The sequence below is a fragment of the Balaenoptera musculus genome, chromosome 18 (genome assembly GCF_009873245.2).
Source record: "Balaenoptera musculus isolate JJ_BM4_2016_0621 chromosome 18, mBalMus1.pri.v3, whole genome shotgun sequence".
NCBI lineage: Eukaryota > Metazoa > Chordata > Mammalia > Artiodactyla > Balaenopteridae > Balaenoptera > Balaenoptera musculus.
In genome coordinates this window covers 79,407,057-79,431,789 of record NC_045802.1, presented here as the reverse complement: position 1 = coordinate 79,431,789, position 24,733 = coordinate 79,407,057, and the positions used below count along the sequence as shown (strand labels likewise).

General features: G+C 61.4%; 2 protein-coding genes across 3 annotated transcripts in view; both read left to right on the top strand.

The window, feature by feature from the left end:
* Positions 1-4,123, top strand: part of RASA3 (RAS p21 protein activator 3) — a 91,891-nt gene extending 87,768 nt beyond the window's left edge. Inside the window, exons 24-25 of one of the 2 annotated variants that reach the window (XM_036831625.1) lie at positions 566-749; positions 2,709-4,123. In XM_036831625.1, coding sequence (XP_036687520.1) covers positions 566-749; positions 2,709-2,784 — 260 coding nt within the window. In that variant the 3' untranslated portion in view covers positions 2,785-4,123. The remainder of the gene's footprint in view (positions 1-565; positions 750-2,708) is intronic. The other variant, XM_036831624.1, reaches the window with a different exon arrangement.
* Positions 4,124-7,195: 3,072 nt separating this feature from the next.
* On the top strand, positions 7,196-17,528 carry C18H13orf46 (chromosome 18 C13orf46 homolog). Its single transcript, XM_036831121.1, has 8 exons — positions 7,196-7,385; positions 11,369-11,420; positions 11,940-12,090; positions 12,180-12,227; positions 13,133-13,180; positions 15,115-15,182; positions 17,209-17,288; positions 17,443-17,528. Exons 1-7 carry the CDS (start codon positions 7,196-7,198, stop codon positions 17,273-17,275), a joined length of 624 nt encoding a protein of 207 aa, XP_036687016.1. The 3' UTR covers positions 17,276-17,288; positions 17,443-17,528.
* The last annotated feature ends 7,205 nt before the right edge of the window (positions 17,529-24,733 follow it).

Sequence of the window (24,733 nt, the reverse complement as noted above, 5' to 3'; positions counted from 1 at the left end):
GGTGGGGGGCCCGGAGGCCACAGCGTGGTCTTCAGCAGGAGTGAGGTGGTCGGATGAGAAAGGTACCTGTTGAGCAGGTGGGGCGATGGAGGCCCTAAGAGGCTGCTAGCACAGACCGGCCGACAGGTGCCGGCCGAGAGGATGGCTTCTTGCCTACCCTGCGCCCTGCAGGTCCCTGCGTGGCGCGTCCTCGTAAACGTGGGATGGGGCCCGGCACCCCTTTCTAAGGTGGGGCTCCTCGAACGCATCTCCCCAGACTGACCCTGGGTGACCCCACCGGCCCTTGAACCAGCCTGGCCCAGGCTCCAGGAGCAGCCGTCCGGGAGCCTGGTCACCCTGGAGAGGGGCTGGGCCCTGGTGCTCCGCGTTGGACCCTCGGGGCTGCGGTTCCCGGCCCAGCTTCCGGCGCCGCAGGCTTCTCCGGGGTTCAGGGTCGGCCCGACTCTTAGCGGCTCCTGTTTCGTGTGCGTTTGCGTGAGCGGTCGGCCCTTCCCCGTGCGCTTGGGGGGCGGCCTGTGCAGCTCCCCCGAAGCTGACCTCGGCCCCCCTGCCCCTGACGCCGCAGAGGCCTGTGGGAGCAGGTCTGTGTACGACGGCCCAGAGCGGGAGGAGTACTCCACGTTCATCATCGACGACCCCCAGGAGACCTACAAGACGCTGAAGCAGGTCATCGCCGGCGTCGCGGCCCTGGAGCAGGAGCACGCCCAGTACAAACGGGACAAGTTCAAGAAGACCAAGTACGGGAGCCAGTGAGTCCGGGGTCTTGGAGGCGTGGGGAGCCAGGGAGGGGCCGCCTTGGGCCACCTGCCTGTGGGGCGGGGCGGGCCCCCGTCTCGCTTCCCCCTCAGGGCCCTCTGGACCAGGTCCCCGGAGGCGCCTCCTGCCCCCGCCTCGCGACCCATGTGCTTCTGAAATCAGGCTTCCATTGTGGGCCAGCGTCCCTGCCCCTGGGAAGCACCTTTTGCCTCTCCAGGCTGGCTCTGGACCCCCGCGCCCCCCGCGTCCTGGGAGGAGGGGTCGGCCGCAGAGAGGCAGGCGCAGCTGGGCCACCTGCGCTCTGTGCCAGGGGCCGCAGCTCCGGCTCCGGGCAGTCACCCAGGCGGCGCCCTCCTCCTGCTCTAAGGGTGTGGGCGACGAGAGCCTGTGAGCACTCGGAGCCCACGGACCCGCGGCAGAGCCCACCCGACCCCTGAGGCAGGAGCCCTGCGCGGGCCCAGCCCCCCCCCCTGCTGGCTGCTTCCTTGCAGGGGAGACGTGGCTTGGGTCTGGGAAGGGAAGGGAAGGGGGGCTCTGGGAGAGACCCCGACTCGGCCAGGCTGCGAGGGCGCCCAGCACCTCTGGGGATGCCGACCGTGTCTGCTGCCGGCTCCACAGACGTTCACAGCACATTCTAGACCCTTTAACACCCTCTGTCAGAACCCACGTCGACCGTCTAAAAACGCCTTTTCTTAAACACGGCAGAGCCCGTGACTCACGGCCGCGCCAGCGTCTGTCAGCTAACGGGGCACGGCGCACGGTGCTCGCTCCAGGAGGTCACGGTCTCCCCACGCATGAACACACGCGCCCCACACGTTGAGACCGGGGTCACGGTGTGTGCTTCCGCAGGCAGTTGTGGGCTAACTTCTTCCTTTGCTAGTCCACGCTTCTCGTGTTTATTACGATGAACACGCCTCACAAGCAAAGGTAGGAAAAGGTGACGACAACAACACACACATGAAAGGATGCTCAACATCACGAATCGTGAGAGAAACGCACATCACAGCCACAGGGAGGTACCACCTCACAGCGGTCAGGATGGCCGCCCTCAGAAATCTACAAACGATAAATGCTGCAGAGGGTGTGGAGAAGAGGGAACCCGCTTGCACTGTGGGTGGGAATGTAAATTGGTGCAGCCACTATGGAGAACAGTATGGAGGTTCCTTAGAAAACTAAAAATAGAATTACCATATGACCCAGCAGTCCCACTACTGGGCATAAACCCTGAGAAAACCATAATTCAAAAAGAGTCATGTACCAAAATGTTCACTGCAGCTCTATTTACAATAGCCAGGACATGGAAGCAACCTGAGTGTCCATCGACAGATGAATGGGTAAAGAAGATGTGGCACATATATACAATGGAATATTACTCAGCCATAAAAAGAAATGAAATTGAGTTATTTGTAGTGAGGCGGATGGAACTAGAGTCTGTCATACAGAGTGAAGTAAGTCAGAAAGAGAAAAACAATACTGTATGCTAACACATATACATGGAATCTTAAAAAAAAAAAAAAATGGTTCTGAAGAACCTAGGGGCAGGACAGGAATAAAGACGCAGACGTAGAGAATGGACTTGAGGACATGGGGAGGGGGAAGGGTAAGCTGGGACGAAGTGAGAGAGTGGCATGGACATATATACACTACCAAATGTAAAATAGATAGCTAGTGGGAAGCAGCCGAATAGCACAGGGAGATCAGCTCGGTGCTTTGTGACCACCTAGAGGGGTGGGATAGGGAGGGTGGGAGGGAGACGCAAGAGGGAGGGGCTATGGGGATATATGTATACGTATAGCTGATTCACTTTGTTATACAGCAGCAACTAACACACCATTGTAAAGCAATTATACCCCAATAAAAATTAAAAAAAAAAACAACAGGCGATGGCAGTTCAGAGGTGCACCAGCCACAGGGCGGCCCACGCTCACGCTGCTCTCCCTACACCCCCGCAGGGAGCACCCCATCGGAGACAAGAGCTTCCAAAGCTACATCAGGCAGCAGTCTGAGACCCCCGCCCATTCCATGTGAAGCCCGCGGGACGCCCTGTCCCAGGATGGCGCCCTGCGCTGCGCCGGGAGAGCCCGTGTTCAGGAAGGAGCGAACACCAGGCCAGAGGGCAGCTCCTCAGCTCGCGAGCCGACAGGGGTCGAGCCTGTGAACTTCTGAGGCTCCCGGGCCATTTCCGGGGGGCTGTGCACTTGATCACGCCGGTGGCAGGCAGCCTGAGCTGGCCTTTCGGGAACAGGGTGCCAGCGACACCGCGGCCTGCGGAGCGTGGGCCCTGTGCTGCGTGCACGTCTGTCTCTGCTGGTCTGTGGCGCCCGCACCGTGGAGCCTTCCGGCACGAACGTTCTGCTTCGACTCAGCGGGGACGTTGTGAGCGTTATTCTGTTCCTATGAGCCAGCTGTCCGGGCGGCCGCCAGCACGAGGCCTCCTGGTTCCAGCTTTCGACGTTTGTATCGGTCCTGGCCAGAGGGTCGGAACCGCACGGAGTTCCCAGTTTGAGGATGCCCTCGCTCTCTGGGAACGCGGGGTCCTTCTGCAGAGAGGTTTCCTAGGGGTCCCAGCCTTCGTTCCCGAGGTGGGAGCCCCCCTGCCTGCTGCCGATATGCGCCCACGCAGCTGCCACGTCAAGCAGAGTTGTGTTGTTTGCTGTCAGTGGGGCTACAAGTAGAATCCACGTTTGCCACCCTGGTGGGAGTTTGGGGAAGGTTGTAAAAATAGAAATGTGCATTATTTTCAAGCTGTTTTTCTTAATGTTTTTAAAGGACCGTTTTTAATTAGCTCTTTGATATAAAGTAACTCAGAACATCCAGGCCTCTACCATTCAAGGGAGGTGCCTCCATAGGACAGAAAAGGGAGTGGTGGTGTCTCCTGGCAGCCAAGCAAAGGTCCCCGAGAGAAAACAGAGGGAGGGAGGCAGGGAGAAACCTGGGCCAGCATTGGGAGGCTTGGGAGCGGACGCCGGGCCAGGGGCGGTGCTCGCTGTCTCTGAGGCCCTGGGGACTGCCAGGGCTGCTGTGCTTTTGGGGTTGGGGGTCCCGACGAGCTTCTGCTGACTCCCCTGAAAGCCTAGGCTGCAGCCTGGCTTTGGAAAGGCCCTTTCAGACCCCTAGGACCAGGTGCCACGTGCCCGTCTGTTGTTCAGACTTGAGATCTAGATGGCAGATGGTAACATTGCCTGTTGTCACAAAAATGGTGGAGGAAAATGTTGCAAAAAACAAAAGCTCCGTATACGCAGCTGTTAGGCTGCTCCAAACTGCAGTTTTTAATATGGATTTGTAATTTAATGTTTCTGTTTATAAGATACTAATGATTTGTGATGTATTTTACTGGCCAATTAAAACAGACCTTTTATTCTTTTTGAGACTGGCTTGGTTTCACATGAGCGCCCACTGATAATGCACACGTGGAGATGTGGGTGTGTGGTGGAGTGGGGCAGGAGGGAGCTGGACGACATACCTGTGATGACAGGTGAGGTCCCCCTGATGACAGGTGAGGTACCTTGACAACAAATGTGGTCCCCCTGATGACAGGCGCGGTCCTTCTGATGATAGAGGGTGTCCCCCTGATGATAGGACAGGTCCCCCTTACAACAAGTGTGATCCCTCTGATGACAGGTGAGGTCCCCCTAGCGACAGGTGTGATCCCCCTGACGACAGGTGAGGTCCCTTTGACGACATGTGGGATCCACCTGACAACAGGTTTGGTCACCTGACAACAGGTAACATTCCCCTGACAGGTGAGGTCCCCCTAACGGCAAGTGAGGTCCCTCTGATGACAGGTGTGGTCCCCCTGATGACAGCTGTGGTCCCCCTGACGACAGGTGAGGTCCCTTTGATGACAGGTGGGATCCGCCTGATGAGAGGTGAGGTCCCTCTATGACAGGTGAGGTCCCCCTAACAACAGGTGAGTTCCCTCTGACAACAGGTGTGGTACCCCTGATGACGTCCATTTGACGACAGGTTGGATCCCCTGGTGACAGATGAGGCCCCTCTGATGACAAGTGAGGTCCCCCTTTATGATAGGTGGGGTCCCCGTGATGACAGGTGAGGTGCTGCTGATGACAGCTGTGGTCCCTCTGGCAACAGGTATGGTCCCCTGACGACACGTGAGGTGACTCTGATGACAGGTGAGATCCCTCTGGTGACAGGTGAGGTCCAGTTGTGGGGCTTTGGGTTGTGCTGGAAGCCACAATGCTTCGGGGATGGAAAGGTGTGGAGTGGGGCCCTGTGAGGGCCATGGGGACCTCAGGGCGGACAGAGATGGCGTCAAGCTCAAGGAGGGTGGGAAAGGCAGGGTCCCTCATGTCTCCGAGGACTCAGCAGCGGGGTGTGCGCTCGAGGGCCAGACACAGGTCAGTGTCCCGAGGGAGGGGAACAGGAGGCTGGTGGCCTGAGGGGAGACAGAGGGAGCTCAGTGCCTTTGAGTAGATACAGCTGCTCCCCTTCGAAAGGGGGAGGGGGAAGAGCTGGATGCACAATATGGGGGACCCGCCCCGCCCCTCGGGAAAAATGCCTCTTCTCATCTCCTTTTTCCTGTCTTTTCTCCATTTGGTTTCCACTCAGTTGTCTTTTTAATTCCAGCCCGGTCGCCTGGTATGAGAGAGCCGTGGGGGGAGGGGTGGGATCTGGCTCCGGGGAAGCCGGGTCAGGCCTTCGGGGTGCCACAGCCCTGAGCCGAGGGCAGTGGTGATGAGCCTGCTTCCCAGGTGCACGTGGCCTTGGGGAGGAAGGGCCGTTCTGCTGCTCTCCGGCGGCTCCTGTCTGCTCCGGGCGGGGGCCAAGAGGCTCGGACGCCCCGAACACGAGCGTCCACGGCAGGGCCGCAGGGCGGCTCCCAGGGGCCTGGGCGGCTCAGATTCACACGCAGGACCAGGACCAGCGGAGAGGGTTGGGGCTGGCGGCTCCTGTCTGCTCCGGGTGGGGGCCAAGAGGCTCGGACGCCCCGAACACGAGCGTCCACGGCAGGGCCGCAGGGCGGCTCCCAGGGGCCTGGGCGGCTCAGATTCACACGCAGGACCAGGCCCAGCGGAGAGGGTTGGGGCTGGCGGGGGCAGGTAACGAGCTCTGCCCACGCTGGGGTACGTGGGAGGACTGAGAAGAGAAAACCTGGGAGAATGAGGGCCCAAAGCCTCGCTCCTAGGACCCCAATCTTCTGCGACCCCAATCTGTGCCCACTGACTCTTTCTCCAGACCACCTGTTACCTGAAGAGGGAGCTGGTTCAGCTGCCCGCCGTCCTGGCTTCATCCGCCCCCCCCCCCGAGGCCCAGAGCCTCCGAGCAGCACCCACGGCGGCACCTGCACCGGTGCCTGGCTGGCGGACCCGAGGCCTCCTGTGAGCTGAGAAGCTGGGAGCTCGTTTAGGGAATGGAAGTGCACGTGGAAAAAGGGAGTTAGTCACTTTTACTTCATTCTGAACATTCATGACACACCTAGTGCTGTCGGCTGGGTGCTCAGGAAACACCTGCTATGATTTGTCCCCCGTGGTCCCAGAAGAGAAGAAAAAGTTGTGTTGAATAGATTATCAGAAACTTTCTGTTAGGCTGTGTTATAGGCTGAACTGTGTCACCCCAAAACTCATGTGTGAAGTCCTGGTCCCCAGGACCTCAGAAAGTGACTGCCTTTGGAGATGGGCCTTTAAAGAGGCGATTAAGGTTACATGAGGTCACTAGGGTGGCCCTGACCCAGTCTGACTGCTGTCCTTTTAAGAAGAGGAGGTCACGACACAGACACGCACAGAGGACGACCCCATGAGGGCACAGGGAGGAGACGGGCATCTACAGGCCAAGGAGAGACGCCTCAGGAGGCCAGCCCTGCCCACACCTGGACCTCAGGCCTCCGGGCTCCTGACCCAGAAAGCGAATGTCTACTGTGGAAGCCGCCCGAGCGAGCCTTTGGTCACGGCAGTGTCAGCAAACAGCTCGACTGAAAGTGCAGAGAAGGGTTTCCTCGGCACAGTTCAGAGGTGCCTGTCCGCAGACGGCTGCCCTCCGAAGCTGCGTTTGCGTGAATCTCCCCTCGTCTGGAGGGGGGAGGACGCAGGACGCCACCCAGGGCCCAGGCCGCCAAGTGGAGTCACCGCCGTGACCTCCGAGTCCTTCGTCCCTGCTAGGAATCAAGACATTCGCCTGAAGGCAGCAGACCCAACACCAGAAGCGCCTGCAGAGCCGCATGAAGGCCCCCGGCCGCCTGGCCCTTTGCCGTCTCTGCTGAGAGGCCGGAGGCCCTGGGAGGAGGCCACTCCGACCTAGGGCCGCGGAAAGGGCCAGCAGGCTGGCCTCTGCCTCTGCAGTGATGTCACAGGGGCCACCTAGCAACGGGGCCCGGGCACACAAGGGCAGCTCCCCGTGCAGGGGGTGTAAGCCATGCGCTCCGTCTGAGGGCTGCGTGAGAGCCGGCCTCCTTCTTCTTTCCCGTGGCCCGAAGGCAGGGAGGATGGAGAAGGACACCACGGCCGCACACAGGAGGCACCGGCTGGGCCCCGGGGCCCCTCCCTCGGCCGTGAGCCCCGGACACCTCAAGGCGGCCAGCAAGATGGCTGAGCTCCAGAGGAGCCGGAGTGTGGGCGGCCTGCACCAGAAGGGGGACCCCCCGAGCTGCATCAAGACGCTGTGCAAGGAGCTAGGTAGGGCCGAGGGCAGGGCGGGGCGGGGCAGACCGCTCTCCCCGGGCCAGCGAGGGCCACACACCCACCCCCGCCCCGGACCCACTGCCCCTGCCTAAGATCCTAAGGGCCAGGGTGGGGCGTGTCAGGCACTGAGGTCTGAGGGGGCAGAGCCAGCCTGGGACTGTGGGGACATCCCGGGGGCCAGCGGAGGGCCAGCCTGGGGCTGCAGGGGGGCAGCTGGAAGCTCTGTCGAGGGCAGGAGGAGGTGGTGAGGACAGACAGAGACCTGGGCCCCGTGGCCTGTGAAGGCACTGGGGACATTGGGAAGACCGTTGGCACGTGAGGGCCAGCATGCGAAGTGTCTCAGGTTTATGATGAGGCCCTGGGGTGAGCCCCAATCCCGCTGCCAGAGCCAGGGACCTCACGGCCAGGGGCAGCAGCAAACCCACGGGGCTGGGGGCCGCGCGTTTGCTCGGCACTAATGTGGCCTTTACACTGTAAAGTGTGCACATTTATACCTTGTGTCAGCCACGTGTCCCACTCCGGCATGTTTCTAACCCTGCAAGCGGGCCATGGTGTGGCCGAAGTGGGGACGGGTGCCCGAAACGCCCTGGTCCTTACGTGGACCTGCCCCTGGAAGGTCAGCTACCCCAGGGCAGCGGGCCCGAGTTGGCGGAGAAACGGAGTGACTGCCAGTCGTCGGCAGGACCCCAGCAGTTGTGGTTCACACCAGCAAGTGCCCTTTGCTGAGACTGTCGTTTAGGAAGTCTAAATGACTGTTAGGAAACAAAACACAGTAAGAGGGAAATGCGGTTTGCTTGTTTAAGCCCTAGGAGCGATTTTAAGAGGTCATTGTATAAAAATATTTGTTCTTCTCTCAGCTTAAAATTCCAAAGCTGTGTTATTTCTGGAGGAGAGGGGAAGGAGGAGCCGGCCGGTCACAGCACAGGGGCCGCTGCATCTCCACTACCTCTGACCGTTAAAAGTCCGAGCACAGCCGCTCCTTCTCAGGCTCGGGAGGGCCGAGCTCCCCAGAGAGGCAACCAACCTATAACCTGCTCAGGAAATATTGCAAGTAGCCACGGTGTGTCCCCAGCAGTGCCGGCCACGGACCTTCCCACCCAGCACCGCTGGGTTTGCCGAGACAGGGTGGATGGCAGGGACGCACCGAGCGCTGCACTGTCCGGCCCCCGGGCACACACCCGCCCCAGGCACCGGGCCCGCTGGGGCTCCCGGACAGCGTGGAGGGGACGAGCCGCCCGGAGCCGGAGCCACGCGGAGCACTGCTCGCCGTCCACATGGTCAAATGAGACGAGGTGCGGCCTCCCGAGTGAGGGCGGGGCACCCGCCTGGCCTGGGCGCTCACACCTGGAAGCAAGAGCCAGGACGCTGGTGCCGCCGGGCCCGCAGGTGTCAAGGTGACGTGGACGCAGGAGGCGGGGCCGAGCGCCTGTGGGACACGCCCCCCAGCCGGGCGGGGAGGAGTCCGCGCACGGAGGGGCCGCGCGAGCCCGCGGGTCCACGGCGGAGCTCGCGCCCGGGCCCTGAGCCTTTGCCTGGGACGCCAGGCCGCAGCCGCCGGCCTCTCTGCCGCAGAGCCTCCGGGCCCGGCGCCCCAACGACGCCCCCCCGCAGGGGTGCCCCGGAGGGGCTCCGGAGGGGCCCAGGCCTCGGCGAACAGGGCCTGCTGACATCCGCAGGGTGGAGGCCGCTCGCGGTCGCGCAGGGGGCGAGGGGCGCCCTGGCCGCGAGGTGGCGTCAGGCCGGTCGGGCAGAGGGTTCACGCCGGTGTCGGCCCCGCCCCGGCCCGCGCCTGTCCCGCCCTCCGCTCCCCGCGGCGCGAAGCCCGACTTCCGGGGCGGCTCGCGGTCCAGACAGTGACCTGTAAGTGGCTTGGCGATCCCTTCGAGGCCAGCTGAAGAAAGGCAGCAAACGAAGTAGTCTGTTCGCGTGCGGCGGCAGATCTGCCCGGCCTGCTGTTCCTCCCCCGAGCCGCGCGCGAGGCCCAGCCGCAGCTGCGCCCTCGCGCCCTGCCTGGAGCCTTACCGCCTGAGCCCTGCAGGTGCGCCCGGAACCCCGACAAACGCAGGGCCTTCTTAGAAAGCGGACAAAGGGGGAACCCACGAACACACTGACATTTTTACTTTATGATAACGGTGCACTGGGGGCAGGTGTGTGTTTCTCATTCCACAGCTGCTTTGGAGCAAAGAAAAACCAGGCTCTCTTTTTACTGATTCTTTCCTTCCTGCCAAATACACGTTACCGGAAGGAGCAGGTTTGAAGACCTATCTGGGGCAGCCCTGTGTCTTCTAAAAACGGACACACTTGCACACATACACAGACATGCACAAGCACACACGTGTGCACACACGGGCTAGGGACTGCTGAAGATTTTCCGGAAGAAGTCCACCGTAGATCCCTGCCAGAAAACCACTGAACCGAACCATTCGCGCCCTTCCATCTGAGGTCGATGCAGCGAGAGCTGCCAAGTTCTGAAATATTCTCTGAAGACCCAAGATCGCCCCACCCTTGGCCTTCAGGGCTTTGTTTCCAGGTGACCAGGGCCGGCCTGGGGATGGCGGCACAGCCGCAGGTCAGCAGACGTCCCGGAGCCCGGGTGCGGACCGTGGATTGAGGAGGACACACAGCACCTAGTTCTCACCCACAGGGAACTCAGACCAGAGACAAGGAAAGTGCGCGGGCGACCCGGCCCAGGGCCGGTGCCGAGTGCCAGGGAGAATGGGCGTGACGGAAGGCTCCCTCCAAAGAAGGTCGCTTAACACTGGGCAGGGGGCCCAGGTCCCCATGAAGGATGGCGCTGGAGGATGGCAGGGGTCGGGGGACACGGTCCAGGGGAGGGACAGCATGCAAGACAGCGAGGACCAGCGACAAAGCAGGAACAGAAAGCAGGGCACCTGCAGGAGCCGGGCCCTCTCCCCCTCCCCCGAGGCCTGTGAGCTGAAAGGACCCTGCGTAGCTGATCTGGCCACCAAATTCTGTAGGAAATCCTCCGGGATAGCAGCTTGCAGAGGCATCCTGCTGGGTCTCCTGTCAAAAACATTATTTAAAGCTTGGAGTCTCCCTGAGGCGGTGTTTTCATTGGGGCAGGGGGCCAGGCTGTGTGTCAGGGTGGGGGGTGGAAACCAGGCCGCTCTAGGGAGAATCTGGAGCAGCTACGGGGACCGTCATCTCGGGCATCTTGGGCTCAGAGGTGACTGCACAGAAACGGGACCTGGAGCGTCTGCGACCTCGAGACCCCTCCCTCGGGGGCTTTCTCTTAGGTCCCAAAGGGCGTAGGAAACCCCCTTGAGGTCTGCGACCTCCGAGAAGCAGAAGCCTGCGTTTCACCAGGAAACCCCGGTGTCTTGCTCAGAGCTCACAGCTCACGAGGCTCACGCTGTCCCGCCGAGGTCACCAAAATGCGGCTTCCCCGTAATTGTTTACTGACAACCGCTCCATGCATGAGGCCGGGCTGGATCCTGTGCCCCTTTCTCCCCACCGGACAAAGACCTTTCCCAGCCAGAGGACTCCCACCGCCGGCATCGCCCCTCAGAGGAGCCAGGAGGAGCGTCCTGGAGGGGATGGTGTGGCTCAGATCTCAGCTCCGGGGCTGGGTCGCCCTCTCCACTGGCCGCAGGCTGAGGCCCCCGCCCTGGCCCTCAGCTCCTGCTGCTTCCAACCCCACCTGCTGCCACCAGGAGGACGCAAGGGGTCCCGCGCCCGGCACAGTGACAGTAAAGGCAACGCCAAGGCCTCCCGCCGCGTGCCACGGAGCGGGCAGGGACCCTGTGTGTGGGGGGAGTGGGCGCTGGCCCAGCTCGGGGCCTTCGATTCCCTGCACCGGCCTGCAGAGCGCTGACGTGAAGAGTCGGGGCGGGCGGCCTCCTGGGCCGGGGATGCGCGAGAATGCCGGTCAGAACTGGGGCGGCAGCGCCCACACCCCGCAGGTGGCCCGTCAGCATCCTCGCAGGCTGACGACAGACCCGCTGCTTCCTCCTCAGAGTCTGAAGATCAGGGGAAGGACCTCAGAAGCGACGCGGAAGATGCCCGCTGGTGAGTGGCCTTGGTCCAGCGGAGGCGGCTGTGCAGAGACGTGAGGAGGACACGGCAGGCCGGGGTGGGAGTGGGCGCCAGGGTCGAGACCTGGGGGTGGGCCCGAGGGAGGCCAGGGCGTCCGGAGAAGACCTCGAGGCTCAGATGGGAGGGTCGGGGGCCGGTGACCCAGGGGGCTCTCAGGGCCTCAAGCAGCCCCCCACCGGCATCCCCCCGGCCCAGCATCTTGGGGCCGGCGCCTATCGCTGCAGACCTTCCGCCTCGGATCTCCGGGCAGACGGCATCTCACCCGGGAGCCTGCCGAGGCTGCCGGCGTCCCTCATGTTGGGGCAGGTCGGGGTGACGGCTCCTCGGGGAGACCAGCTCAGCAGCCCTGCCGTGTCCTTATCCGCTCTGCCCACCTCTCTACCTGGGTCTGCCTCGCCCACCGCCCACCAGCCTCGCCCTGCTGACCCAGGGGCACTGGTGCCCAGGAGGGAGGAAGGCGTCGTCTCCAAACCCCGCTTCCACCCGCTGCAGCCAGGCAAACCCGGAGGAAGACGAGCTGGAGCAGCGCCAGGACGCCGCTGGGCAGGTGCAGGGGAGTTGGAAGGAGGCAGAGCCCGAGGCCAGCGGCCAGGAGGAGCCGGACGGCAGGGAGAGCACAGACAAGTGTGCCCTGGAGGCCAAGGTCAGGCCGTGGTCCTTTGATGTGCACGCGCTGCCGGCCCTGCCCGTTGGAGTCCTGCCTCTGTTTATCTGTTTGGTGTCTTCTTACAGGAAGGGGAGCCGGAGTCCGTACAGCTGGGTGACCTTCTGCAAAAAGAGGCAAGAGCTTTTCACTTTAGTAACAGAAGTCAGAAGGGGAGGCCTGTCAGGCACAGTCCTGCCGTGGACGCGCCGGCTGGACCAGGCCCCGCCTGAGCTGCCTCAGCGTCCAGCTCTGTGCTCCTGGCTGGTGCCGGGGCACCTTAACCCCGGCTTGCCAAACAGCACAGCTGCTGAGGGAGCGGGGGCCCCGACAGGAGGTGACCCTCAGCTTGCCCTTGTCAGGGAGCCCCAGCCCCGGCCCGCCGCAGCCCGGGGGCAGCGGTGCTCACAGGACCCTGTCCGAGAGAAGCTTTCCTTCCCCTTCCCGATCCGCGTGCGGGGGTGGAGGGAGCTGGGCTTGGCCTGCGTCCAGGGCCCCTGGGGTCCCCTCCACTCCCCAAATCACTTCTCCCAGTGTTGACTAAACTGCTACCACTGGGCCAAGCCAAGGTGCCTGGTCAGAGACCTGGGGGCCACTGCACCTGAGCCCCCCAGGCCTTTACGGCTCACTGTCTGTCTCTGCAGCTCGGGCAGCGGGGCAGGGGGTCTGCAGAGGCAGAGCTTGGGCGCTGCCCAGGTGAGCAGGCCTGCAGTGGGCCTGGAGGGTCCACCCAGCTCTGGGCATCACTGGCCCTGATTCTCAGGGGGCGAAGGTGGGGGAGACCCTCTGAGTTCTCAGGGACTTGGTGGGAGGTGAGCAGGGAGAGGGGAGGCCACATCCGTCCCCTCCCTCTGCCAGGGGACACCTCATCAACCACACTGCCAGCAGGTCCCACCACACACGGCCAGTGTCTGGTGGTCTCAGTGTAATGCCCAGACCCTGGCCACCATGGGCCCAGAGCCCACGCTCCCTCCCAGGAATTTGTGTGCCTCCCTGGCTCACCCAAGCCCACCATCCACGCCTCTTTGGTTTCCATCCACAGAAACCACCTGTGTTTGTGGAGATTGATCTGGGAGACCGAGCAGAGGAGGTAAAAAACCCAAAGCTGACAAAGCCAAACCACCCACCAGGAAACGCCTTACTTGGGGCCATGCGGCATTCCCACCTCACCCCAGGAGCTTGCCCCGGGCATGGGTGTGCTGGAGGCTGAGGCAGAGATCGGCCCCGGGGTTTGAAGACTGGCCAGGGGACCAGAGAGCACCTCGCTTCTTTCTCATTTTCCCTCACGCCAACCCACACACATTCCCGCACCTCCATAGATTCCAGGGCCTGGGTCAACCCTCGAGGTACCCAGGGGCCCTGAGAACCTCTTGTGAGATTGTGCTGTGGTGGTGAAAGGGCACAAGCTGAGGAGCTGGGAGACCCGGCCTCCACAGCTCTCCAGTGAATGCTCAAACAAGTCACCATACCTCTCCATGCCTCAGTTTTCTCATCTGCAAAATGGGGATCTTAGTTGCACCCACAGCCTAGCGTTGTTTTGTGACACCCTCAGAACACTGCCTGGTACCCAGAAAGTCCCAGCATTAGATATCATCTTCATTGCCTACACCACCACCACCGTCATCATTATCTTCATCACCATCAACTTCATCAAAACCACCACCCCAATCATCATCTTCATCGCCATCAGCATCACTATCCCCATAATCTTCATCACTATCGCCATCACCTACACCACCATGGTCATCATCACTATCATCACCACCTTCATCACATCTTCACCAGCATCATCACCATCATCACATCATCACCATCACCACCACGTGTACCACCATGGTCATCATCACCATCATCATCACATCTTCACCATCATCACCACCATCATCACCATCATCATCACATCACCACCATCATCATCACCATCATCACCATCATCATCACATCACCACCATCATCATCACCATCATCACATCATCACCATCACCACCACGTGCACCACCACGGTCATCATCACCATCATCATCACATCTTCACCATCATCACCACCATCATCACCATCATCATCACATCACCACCATCATCATCACCATCCTCACATCACCACCATCATCATATCTTCACCATCAACACCACCATCATCACCACCATCATCACATCATCACCATCACCACCACGTGCACCACCACGGTCATCATCACCATCATCATCACATCTTCACCGTCATCACCACCATCATCACCATCATCATCACCATCATCATCACATCACCACCATCATCATCACCATCATCACATCACCACCATCACCATCACCATCATCACCATTATCACCAGCACCATTGTCACATCACCACCATCATCACCACCATCATCACGTCTTCACCATCATCATCACCACTGTCACCACCTGCACCACCATCACCATCATCATCACCATTATCACCAGCACCATTGTCACATCATCACCATCATCATCACCATTTTCTGTGAAAGGAAGGGGTTAACCCCATGGCCTGATTGAGCCTTTCCAACACAAATACTCTCCATTTCTTTGCTATAGTGAGCTGCCATCTCTTTGGAAGTTTTTTGAAATTCTCTCCTGGCAAATGTAAGCCCCTACCTGGGGGTTGCTTTTTTCCAGATTGCACCTTCTGTATCTGCCCTCAGAACTTGCTGTACGATGAAGAGAGCTGGTCATTGACTGCCTCCACACACAAGGCTACCACGGGGGCACCACAGGCTTCAAGCACTCAAGAAGAATCAGTCAGGGGCAGAGCTGGGACTTAGGGCCCAGGTCTTCTGACCTACAGTCCAGAGGTCATGGTAGCTCACATCAAGGGCACAGTTCCTTGGTCAGGGTCCCCTAGTTAGAAATTCCCACTTGACGGTGCCCCGTCTCGTGGGAGGACGCTCAGGGCAGTCTCCACGCCCCATCTCGTCCTTGGGCAGGTTCAGCAGGTCCGGCCTTGGTCCCTGTCATGACCCCCTCCCCTGTCCCCTCAACTACTCCCACCACATCCCACAGGTGATCACATGTGCCATGAAAGAAGAGAAGCGATCCCAGATGGACATGGGGGATTTTTCAGAGGACGAGTGAGTGAGGGGTTCACACTCGGGAAGGTGGGAGGCTTTTCCTCCATCAGGGTTTCTGGTGGGCAGAGCGAGCCCCGGGCTTTTGATTCCTCCTGGGCACACGCAGAGACCCAGGCATTTACTGCAGCTGGAGGGGTGAGGCAGGATCCCCGTGAGTCCCACCTCACCCCTAGCTAGACCCCTCTCCCCACCCTGTCGGCCAACAAAAGGGCCAGAGTAGGAGGGAGGGAAAGGTGGGAAGAAGAAGAGGAGGTGAGAGTGGGAGGGTCTCCTCACCGTGCAGCTCGGGGTTTTGGCTGCCGAGGTCACAGCCCTTGGTCCCGCAGGCAGTGGGGGGACCCGTCACACGTGGCTGCTGGCTCAGCACGGCAGAGGGACCTGGGTGCGGGGGCGGGAGACGTTTGTCCTGACCGCCTCCACCCTATGGGTAGAGATTGTGAGGCTGCGAGCCGCCTGGGAGCAAGTGAGACGCTCGCCCAGGGCCGTGGATCTACAGTATTTTAAACAATACAGAGAAACACAAAGGAGAAAATAGCAATTTATCCACTTTCCACCACTCTGAATTAACAACCACATTAATGTCTTGGCTAATTTGCTTGCACAGTTTTTAAAAGAAAAATTTCTCTATTTACTTTGTAAAACCGATACGCGGTCATTTAAAATAAATGAAACAATGTGAAATAGCACAACACAGAGGAAAACTTTTAAATATGCAAGTGCCACCTCTCGGAAACAGTGGGGACTTCATGGGAGCACGTGGCCCCAAAGGAAGATCGGGAGCAGAGGTCGGACCTTGGGAGAACAGGGCCTTCTTCGGGCCGTTTTCCTGGGTTGCCAGCTGTGAATGTTTATAGTGTTACAGCCCTTTGCTTATTTGGCAGTTGCTGTTACTGCCTTTCCCCTGGTTGTGTGTTTTGGGGGAGAGCGTTCCTGTTAGGAAGTGTCACCCCACGTCTCTCCTGATCTCTGCTCACACAGCCGGCCGTGTGGCTTTCACCAAGATGTCAGGACTGCCCGGCACGCTCCCAAATCTATGCTTGGGGAATTCCCTGGTGGTCCAGCGGTTAGGTATCCGTGCTTTCACTGCCAAGGGCTCAGGTTCAATCCCTGGTTGGGGAACTAAGATCCTGCAAGCTGCGTGACATGGCCAAAAATAAAATTTTTTTTTAAATTTAAAAATTAAAAAAAAAAAAATTAAACCAAATCTATGCTTGACATGGGAAGGTCTTTCCTAAGCAGACGTCTGTTTTTCTCATCAATTCTTGATGGACGTGGTGATGGATTCGGCCACACCGGACGCAGCCTGGCAGCTCCTTTTCTGCCCCAGGCCAGGCGGGCCCAGGCCCGCCCTCTCGGCCTCTTGGTCAGGCTCCCCACCCGCCGTGCTCAGTTGCCCCAGAGAACCTGCAGACGGGCCGTGCCCAGGAGCCAAGCCTCAGCTGCTGGAGGCTGCTTGGACAGCAGGACAGGGTCTGCTCCACAGGGGCCTGGCCTGGACGTTTGCCGGGCGGGGCCTCCTGTCTGCCCTGCTCACCTGCAGCCTCAGTTTCCCTCAGAGCTAAGCCGCCTCTATCCAGCCAGCCCCCTAGGGCACCCGGGCACTAGCAGCCCGTTAGCTGCCCGCTGGGGGGCTTTGGCACCGAGCCGTGGAGGTCCCTGCGAAGGGAAGGGGGCCACCTCATCCCAGAGCCTGGTTGGAAGTGGAACCCCCAGAGCCCACGCACAGGGACAGGCACGGGCTGCGATGCTCGGGCAACGCTGGGCTGGGCACCGTCCCCCTGCAGCGCCTCTTCGCAGCTGGGCAGTGGAGGGAGGGGGCGGCTGGGCTCCGCTGACCTTCAAGGTCTGTTGTGCTCAAGGGGTCCCTCCTGGGCTGGAGACACCGGGGTGGTGGTGGGAGGGCAAGCCGGGCTCTGCACCGGCCGGGAGCCGCCTCTGGCTGGCAGGCCCTCGGCCCCCCTGGCCTTGGCAGGATGGGGTGGGGGCACCTCTCTCACCCACCCACCCCGCCCCGCTCTGTCTCCAGGACCGGGACCAGCTGGGTGTGCTGCATCCCATACTCCACCAGGAAGAAGGTGGGGGAGAGCTCATAGCAGCCGGGAGAAGGTAATTCACGCTCACAGATGGGCCGGGGCCCGAAGGGGGTGTCTGGAGGGGCAGGAAGTAGAAAGGGGGCGGGGGCCAGGCCACCTCCTGGGTCCCGCCCTAGCCCCGCCCCCTCTGGCCAGGGGTCTAACCGAGGTCTCCACTTGTCTCCTAGGGTCGGCCAGGCCGGGAGGGGCGAGGGACGAAGACAGCTGCCCTGAGAGACGCCACGCAGACCTGGTGCCGTGACCACCCCACGTGGAACGTCCCCACCACCGCGAAGTGATGACACCACCTTTAAAAAGGGCTCAGTAAAGCGCGAACGGAAGACGTTGTCCCTCTCCAGGGGCCCCGTCCCTTCTTTCCATGCACCCTGTCCCGTGAAATGTAAGTTAAGGGGGAGATGCAGCTCAGGGACGGACGGCACGGGTGGCCGCACCTCCCAGGTCAGTGGTCGCGCAGCCCCGCACTCAGCCCCAACGAGGGCTGCCACCAGGGCATGGTGGGACCCCAGGCATTGGTCCCCAAGCACCGGGGACAGGCGTCCTTGCAGCTGGGACTGGGAGCCCCGAGGGCCACGTGGAGGAGATGAAGCCGCAGGGAGGTGCTGCTTGCGGGAGCGGGGAGGGGTGTCAGGAGCCGGGGAGCCGCACCAGGGAGACCCGACGGGCTTCGAGGCTCCTCTGTTCAACCAGCGGAGGCGCAGAAGCCTGTCCCAGGCCATTCCTGTGGTTCAGCCCAAGACTAAGGACGTGGCGGCCCACGGGTCCCCAGCAGCAGGCACACTTGCGCGTTCTCACCATGCACACCCTCCCGAGCAAGTGCCCCCTGTCCCTGCCCGCTGGGTGGCAGCTCCTGGCTCCGGCACCTGGCCACCGAGCAGGGCACCGAGAGGAGCTTCTGGAGAACCCGCCGGAGGAGGCGGCTCTCTGGGCTGGAGTCCCGGGGTTCAGCCACAACAGGCCAGGAGGGTGACCAGCCCCCGGCCAGCCCTCGCCCTTGGTCTGTCCGTGTCCATCTCTGGCCACCACGGACAGCTGGCCTCATTCAGAGCCACGTGCCACCTGTCTGGCCATGGAGGGGCCCCCGGGGGGCAGGGCGGCCTCACACGTGTGCACAACCCAGCTGGCTTGGTGGTGACCTTCCACCTCCCGTGTCGGCTGGGGTACCTGTGGGGAGCCAGTCGGGGCGGCGCCGTGGGAACCTGCAGGGCCGGCTGCAGGTGTGGAGGTGGCGGCTCCTGTCTCCTGCCCACGGGCCAAGCTCCAGCCCGGCGGGTGGACGCGGCCCTGGGGGCCTCCGCTCTGGCGCCCCCAGGCCCGCCGAGGCCCATAGAGCGGGCGCTCCCCGTGAAGCCCGACCACAGCCCTGCGTCGCCCACCTCTGCATCCTGCCAGGGAGCACACGAGTTCCAGGGGTGACGAGGGCGTGACGCGGGCCTTGCGGATTTAAAAAGAGCCGACAACCTGGAGGGAAGCTGTACGATCTAGGGCAGTAAGAACCATTAGCTCGGGGCTTCCCTGGTGGCGCAGTGGTTGAGAGTCCGCCTGCCAATGCAGGGCACACGGGTTCGAGCCCTGGTCTGGGAAGATCCCACGTGCCGCGGAGCGACTGGGCCCGTGAGCCACAATTACTGAGCCTGCGCGTCCGGAGCCTGTGCTCGGCAACAGGAGAGGCCGCGATAGTGAGAGGCCTGCGCACCGCGATGAAGAGTGGCCCCCGCTTGCCGCAACTGGAGAAAGCCCTCGCACAGAGGCGAAGACCCAACACAGCCATAAATAAATAAATAAATAAAATATTAAAAAAAAAAAAAAGAACCATTAGCTCACCGCTGGCCACTCAACGCGCTCACGTCAGACCAGGAGGGAAGGCGGAGTCTCCCGCCTGAGCCGCCCTGGTGGCCGTCGGAGCTGCTTCTGCCCATCGCGGCGCTTGGAGCTCGGCGGAGGGCCAGCCTGGCCTTTGCGGCCTGCAGGCAGAAGACGGGTGTTTACATTTAGGGAGGGTTGCCCCCCAGCGTCCCCCTGCTCGGAGGCCCCGGTCCTCAGGGTCCCCCGACTCAGCCTGCAGGGGCGCCTATGCAAGCTCACCAGAGCCTGGGCCCCCTGTCGCCTGACCCAGCTTCCTCCTCCGTCCCCGCTGGCCCCCCAGCTACTCAGACACCAGTGAATGAGAGGCTGCAGGGCCCCCCCCCCAGCCTGGGGCAGGAACGGCCCCAACGCCTCTGGCGGACGCCAGCCGCACGCTGGCGCCCGTCCTGCCTGGGCCCTGGAGCACCATGCCAGTGCCTCCTGCTTGCTTCTCCCAATATTAGTATTCTCCCCCAAATCACATATGCGTTTTCACTGTGGGAAATGTGGGAACCAGCAAAAAGCATTCAGCCTGTCATCTCGTCAGATTACCTTCAGATTATCACTGTTAGAATTTCCATCTATTTCTCTTGAGTGTTTCCTCTCTCTCTTGATGTATGTAGAGAGAGCTATATATGGAGATGGGTAAATAAAGCTTTTTTACAAAATTGGCATCACACTGCACCAGTTGTTTTTTTTTTTACAAGTTTTCCTTATGTCATACGCCCTTTCCCCAATATCATCGTAAATGTTTGCTGAAAGCCTACCACGTGCCAGGCACCGTTCCAAGTGCTGGGGACATGGCGACGGTTGAACGAACCTTGGCCTCGCGGAGCTTCCATTCCAAGGGGGAAACGAGAGTGGGCGTGCGGTGCGTCTTGCTTTATCTGCACGCAGCCCCACGAAAATGAGCTCCATCATCTGAAAAGTGATGCTCCGGGGCCACACCTCCCAGGGCACGGGGCACACCTGCTAAAGAGCGCGCAGTCACGTGGAACATGGATGGTGGGCTGGGCGAGGAAGGGGCTCGGGGAGCGCGCGGCGAGCAGCGGTGACCATGTGACACCTCCAGACGTTCGGCGGGTCTCACTTCACTGATTCTACAAGGTGGGCCCTATTATCGTCCCAATTTGGCAGCGGGAAGGCCGGGAGTTGCGTGTGGGGAAGGGTCACTAGCATGGCGCCTCCCACCGGCTGCTGCCCTCAGAGGCCGCCGTGCCCACGCGCCAACCAGCGTATGCTGTTGCTGCTGCTGCCCTTGATTCCTAGTCTTTTCCTGCTGCTCCAAGGACAGGGACGTGACAGGGACGCGTCCCCGCCCTCCCTGATCCCGCCTCGAACGGCAGCCGCGCTTGCCCCGCACGCCCCCTGGCGGCGGGCTGGCGCCCTCACAGCCTCTCTCTGTTTTTCAGCGGGGACGTCATCCTCCGAGACCTTTCACCAGGAGGCGGCCGTGGCCTGATGCTTCGTCACCGTTAGAGATTTTAACTCTCCTCTACTCACTAAAGCAGCAGCCAGAATGGGAATGCGGTGGGGGCCGTCTGTTGTCGGGCAGAGTGAGGCCTGACCCAGGCCCCGTGTGCACGGCTGCCACGCCCTCCAGTCTAAGGCATGTAGCTTACACGCAGCCCGGCGGTCAAGTGTCCTGGCCACTGGCCCTCCCCGCACCATGACCTCGCGACCCATGACCCCACGAGCTCCGTAGGACAGACAGACCTGCACCTCTGTCTAGAGTCCTGGGCGCCTCCGAGGGTGGACGACACTTGGCTCACGTGGAAACCCACCCCCCAAAAGATGCTTCCCGTGATGCCCTGACGTGCTTCACACAGCAAAACACAAACGCAAAGGTCACTCACACGGCAGCATCCTGAGACCCTTGTGCCCAGTATCCCTCCAGTGTCCCCAGGTGTCCCCATGTCCCCAGGTGCCCATGTCCCCCAGTATCCCCATGTCCCCAGGTTCCCATGTCCCCAGGTGCCCTGAGTCTCTCTGGACTCCCTGGTGTCCCTAGTGACATCCGGCATGGAGGGCCCACTTGTAGGAGGATGGAGCTGAGTAAGGACGGCCTGGCCGCCGGGGGGAGGGGGGCACTTGCTAAGGCCTTTGGAGGTGAGAGGCTCACCAGAGCAACACGCAGAGGTTGTCAGGACCAGCCCGGGCTGTGCAGCGGGAAAGCATCCCCTCCTGTCCCATGAGTTGTCCCTTCCCAGAGTGCAACCTGCCTGAGGACTCTACCAGCTGCCTGGGAGAGGGGCGGGCCGGGGGCAGCCCTGAGGGCAGGAGAGGAGGAGAGCCCTGTCCTGGGCGGGGTTTGGGGGTGGGGGGAGTTCCTCCAGGCGCTGACTTCTTCAGTTACGTGCGCTGGGCTGCAGGAAGCCCAGCGAGGTCTGGCTGGACTCCGCCTCGGTCCCCCTCCATCTGCCTGGACCTGGGATGGGTCTTCAGAGGAGTGTGGCGCTCACAACGCAGGACGCAGGACGTTTCCTCCACGGACCCAGCCCGCTGTGACAGTCTGTGGGCGAAGGTCTTCCCGGTCCTGATAAGCACGACTGTGGAGCAGGCTGTCCTGTGCGGAGCAGGGTGCTGGGGAGCCGGGGAGCGCGCCCTGGGGCGGCAGCAGCAGCACTTGGATGGATTCCACTCTGCTGGAGCCTGAGACAAGCCAGGGAGTGGAATGAACCCATTCTACAGACAGGAGCACTGAGGCTCACAGAGGCGGGGACGGAGGTTCTGGGGTGCCGGGCAGTCGTCCTGCCCCACAGGCGGGAGCCCTGGCCGGTGTCAGTTTGCATCCCACCCAGGGGGCCCAGACGGCCCTGCCACCCACAAGTTTCGCCTGCTCTCGGGGTCGGTGTGAAGGGCTGCCTGGTATTCCAGCTATGATGTATCTGGACAGGTTTTTGAGAACTTCAAGCCAGTTCTCGGGAGTAAGTGGTTCTCCCAGACCCCACAGTGGAGCATCCTGAGCCCGGCCGGGGCTGGCGCTGCTCTCTGGGGCGTCCAACGTCCCAAGACCTGACGTTGGTTCCTGGGAAGGGCAGGAAGAGCGGCCAGTGCTGACATCCCAGACTTACGGAGCAGGGGGCGAGCCAGGAAAGCACAAATCATCCCCCGCCCGGGGCTCTGTGCTGTCCCTCCCCAGGCATGGAGACGGCATGGCTCAGAGCTGCCCCCGAGGGACTGTGGCGGCAGGGAAGGACCCGGGAGCCCCATGGTAGCAGAGCCGCGGAGGACGCCCCCCCACCGCCCACACCCCCGCTCATCTGCTCGGCTCTGTGTCTGGGGCCTGCCCTTGTCAGCCACAGACACGCTCCGCGGGGCCGTGACGTAGAAGCTGGAGACTCAGACGTGGACGCCAGAGTGCAGCCAGCAGGAGACACGGGACGTCCTTGAGCCCACGTGTGCGCGGGCGCTTGGGCCGGGGGAGCGCCTGGCCTCCAGCAGGTCCTTCGGGAGCCCAACCCCTGCACGCTCCTTCGAGCCCTGCCCGAGCTACCGTCAGCTACCCTCACATCTGTCCAAGCCCTCACTCGTCCTGGACTCCAGCAGCTTCGGTGAAGGAACAGACCATCAGACCTGGGCTCCCTGCTCCCCGAGGAGCCATCTGCCTGGCGCCTGGTGACCACACTGGGCAGGAATAAGACCTCCTGCTTCTTCAGACGGCCGGTGGTACCTGCCTCCCTGAGCCCGTCTGGCTGCTGGCTCTGGGTTTGTCGGGGGCCCTGGGGGCTGCACGACTGACTGCCCCCCCCTCGAGGCAGAAGCCCGTAAGCAAGCCCCGGTCGGTGCCCCGGGGTCACCGGCCCCAACCCTACAAGCAAGCCTGCCTCTCGCTTGTCCAGAGCGGAGGACGCCCTCAGTTTCAGGGTTCACACAGACCCTCCTCCAAGCAAGGAACTCTGACCTCACTTCCTGCGGCTTCCTTGTGGGTGTATATACTATATATACATAGAGAGAGAGAGAGAGTGCACTCGTGTATAGCCCTGAGCTGTGTCCACCCGCCTCAGGACCTCCAGCCTGTCCCACCTCCTCCCGTCCCCTTTGCCTCCCCCCAAACCAGGGGCTGCCCTGGCCTGGAGCGCCAACCTTGGCTTCTCTGTTTTCACCAAGATAGTTCAGGGTGTTACAGAGGCAGCCCTGGTGTTACTGAGGTCACCAAGCAGCCAGGCGGCGAGGGGGCACTGGGTGTGTCATCTGACTAGTCCCAGGACGGCCTGCACAGCCCCAGCTGCTGACACACGCTACCCTTCCCAGTGGCCCTCCTGCTAGAGCAGCAGCTCTACTCCTGCCTCCGGTTTAAACCTCTGCCCTGACAGGACAGGACAGAGAGAACAGCTCAGGCACCGGCTGTCCCTGCAGGGGTGCTCAGTTAACACGGAGCTACCTAACCCGGCTAATAACCTAACCCAGTTTACTACACAACCAGCTGACTACCTAACCCCCTTCACTGCTTAACCCACCTTACTACTTAGCCCAACTAACTATCTAACCCAGCTGACCATATTTGTTAGCTACTACCTAACCCAGCTAACTACTTAACCCAGCTGACTACTGAACCAGCTCACTATCTGCCCAGCTAACTACCTACCCATCTGACCGCTTGCCCAGTTGATTACTTAGCCCAGATGACTACCTACCCATCTGTGTACCTACCCTGCTAACTACCTAACCATCTGACTACCCACCCAGCTGACTACCTGTCCACCTGACTACCCGCCCATCTGACTACCTGCCCATCTGACTACCTGCCCAGCTGACCACCTGCCCAGCTGACCACCTGCCCAGCTGACCACCTGCCCAGCTGACCACCTGCCCATCTGACTACCTACCCAGCTGACTACCTGCCCATCTGACTACCTGCCCAGTTGACTACCTGCCCAGCTGACCACCTGCCCAGCTGACCACCTGCCCATCTGACCACCTGCCCAGCTGACCACCTACCCAGCTGACTACCTGCCCAGCTGACTACCTGCCCATCTGACTACCTGCCCAGCTGACTACCTGCCCAGCTGACCACCTGCCCATCTGACTACCTGCCCAGCTGACCACCTGCCCAGCTGACTACCTACCCATCTGACTACCTGCCCATCTGACCACCTGCCCAGCTGACTACCTACCCATCTGACTACCTACCCAGCTGACTACCTGCCCATCTGACTACCTGCCCAGTTGACCACCTGCCCAGCTGACCACCTGCCCATCTGACCACCTGCCCATCTGACCACCTGCCCAGCTGACTACCTACCCATCTGACTACCTACCCACCTGACCACCTGCCCAGCTGACCACCTGCCCAGCTGACCACCTGCCCATCTGACCACCTGCCCAGCTGACTACCTACCCATCTGACTACCTACCCAGCTGACTACCTACCCATCTGACTACCTACCCAGCTGACTACCTGCCCATCTGACTACTTGCCCATCTGACTACCTGCCCAGCTGACTACCTGCCCAGCTGACCACCTGCCCAGCTCCTTTAAACCAGCGGCCCCCCCGGTGAGGGTTCTGCTTGCCACAGGGGGCTGTCTGTCCAGCACCCCCCGTGCTCGGACGCCCACTTAGAGAACGACCCGGCTGCACTGTGGACTCGAGGACTAGCCATGGGAGCCACGCC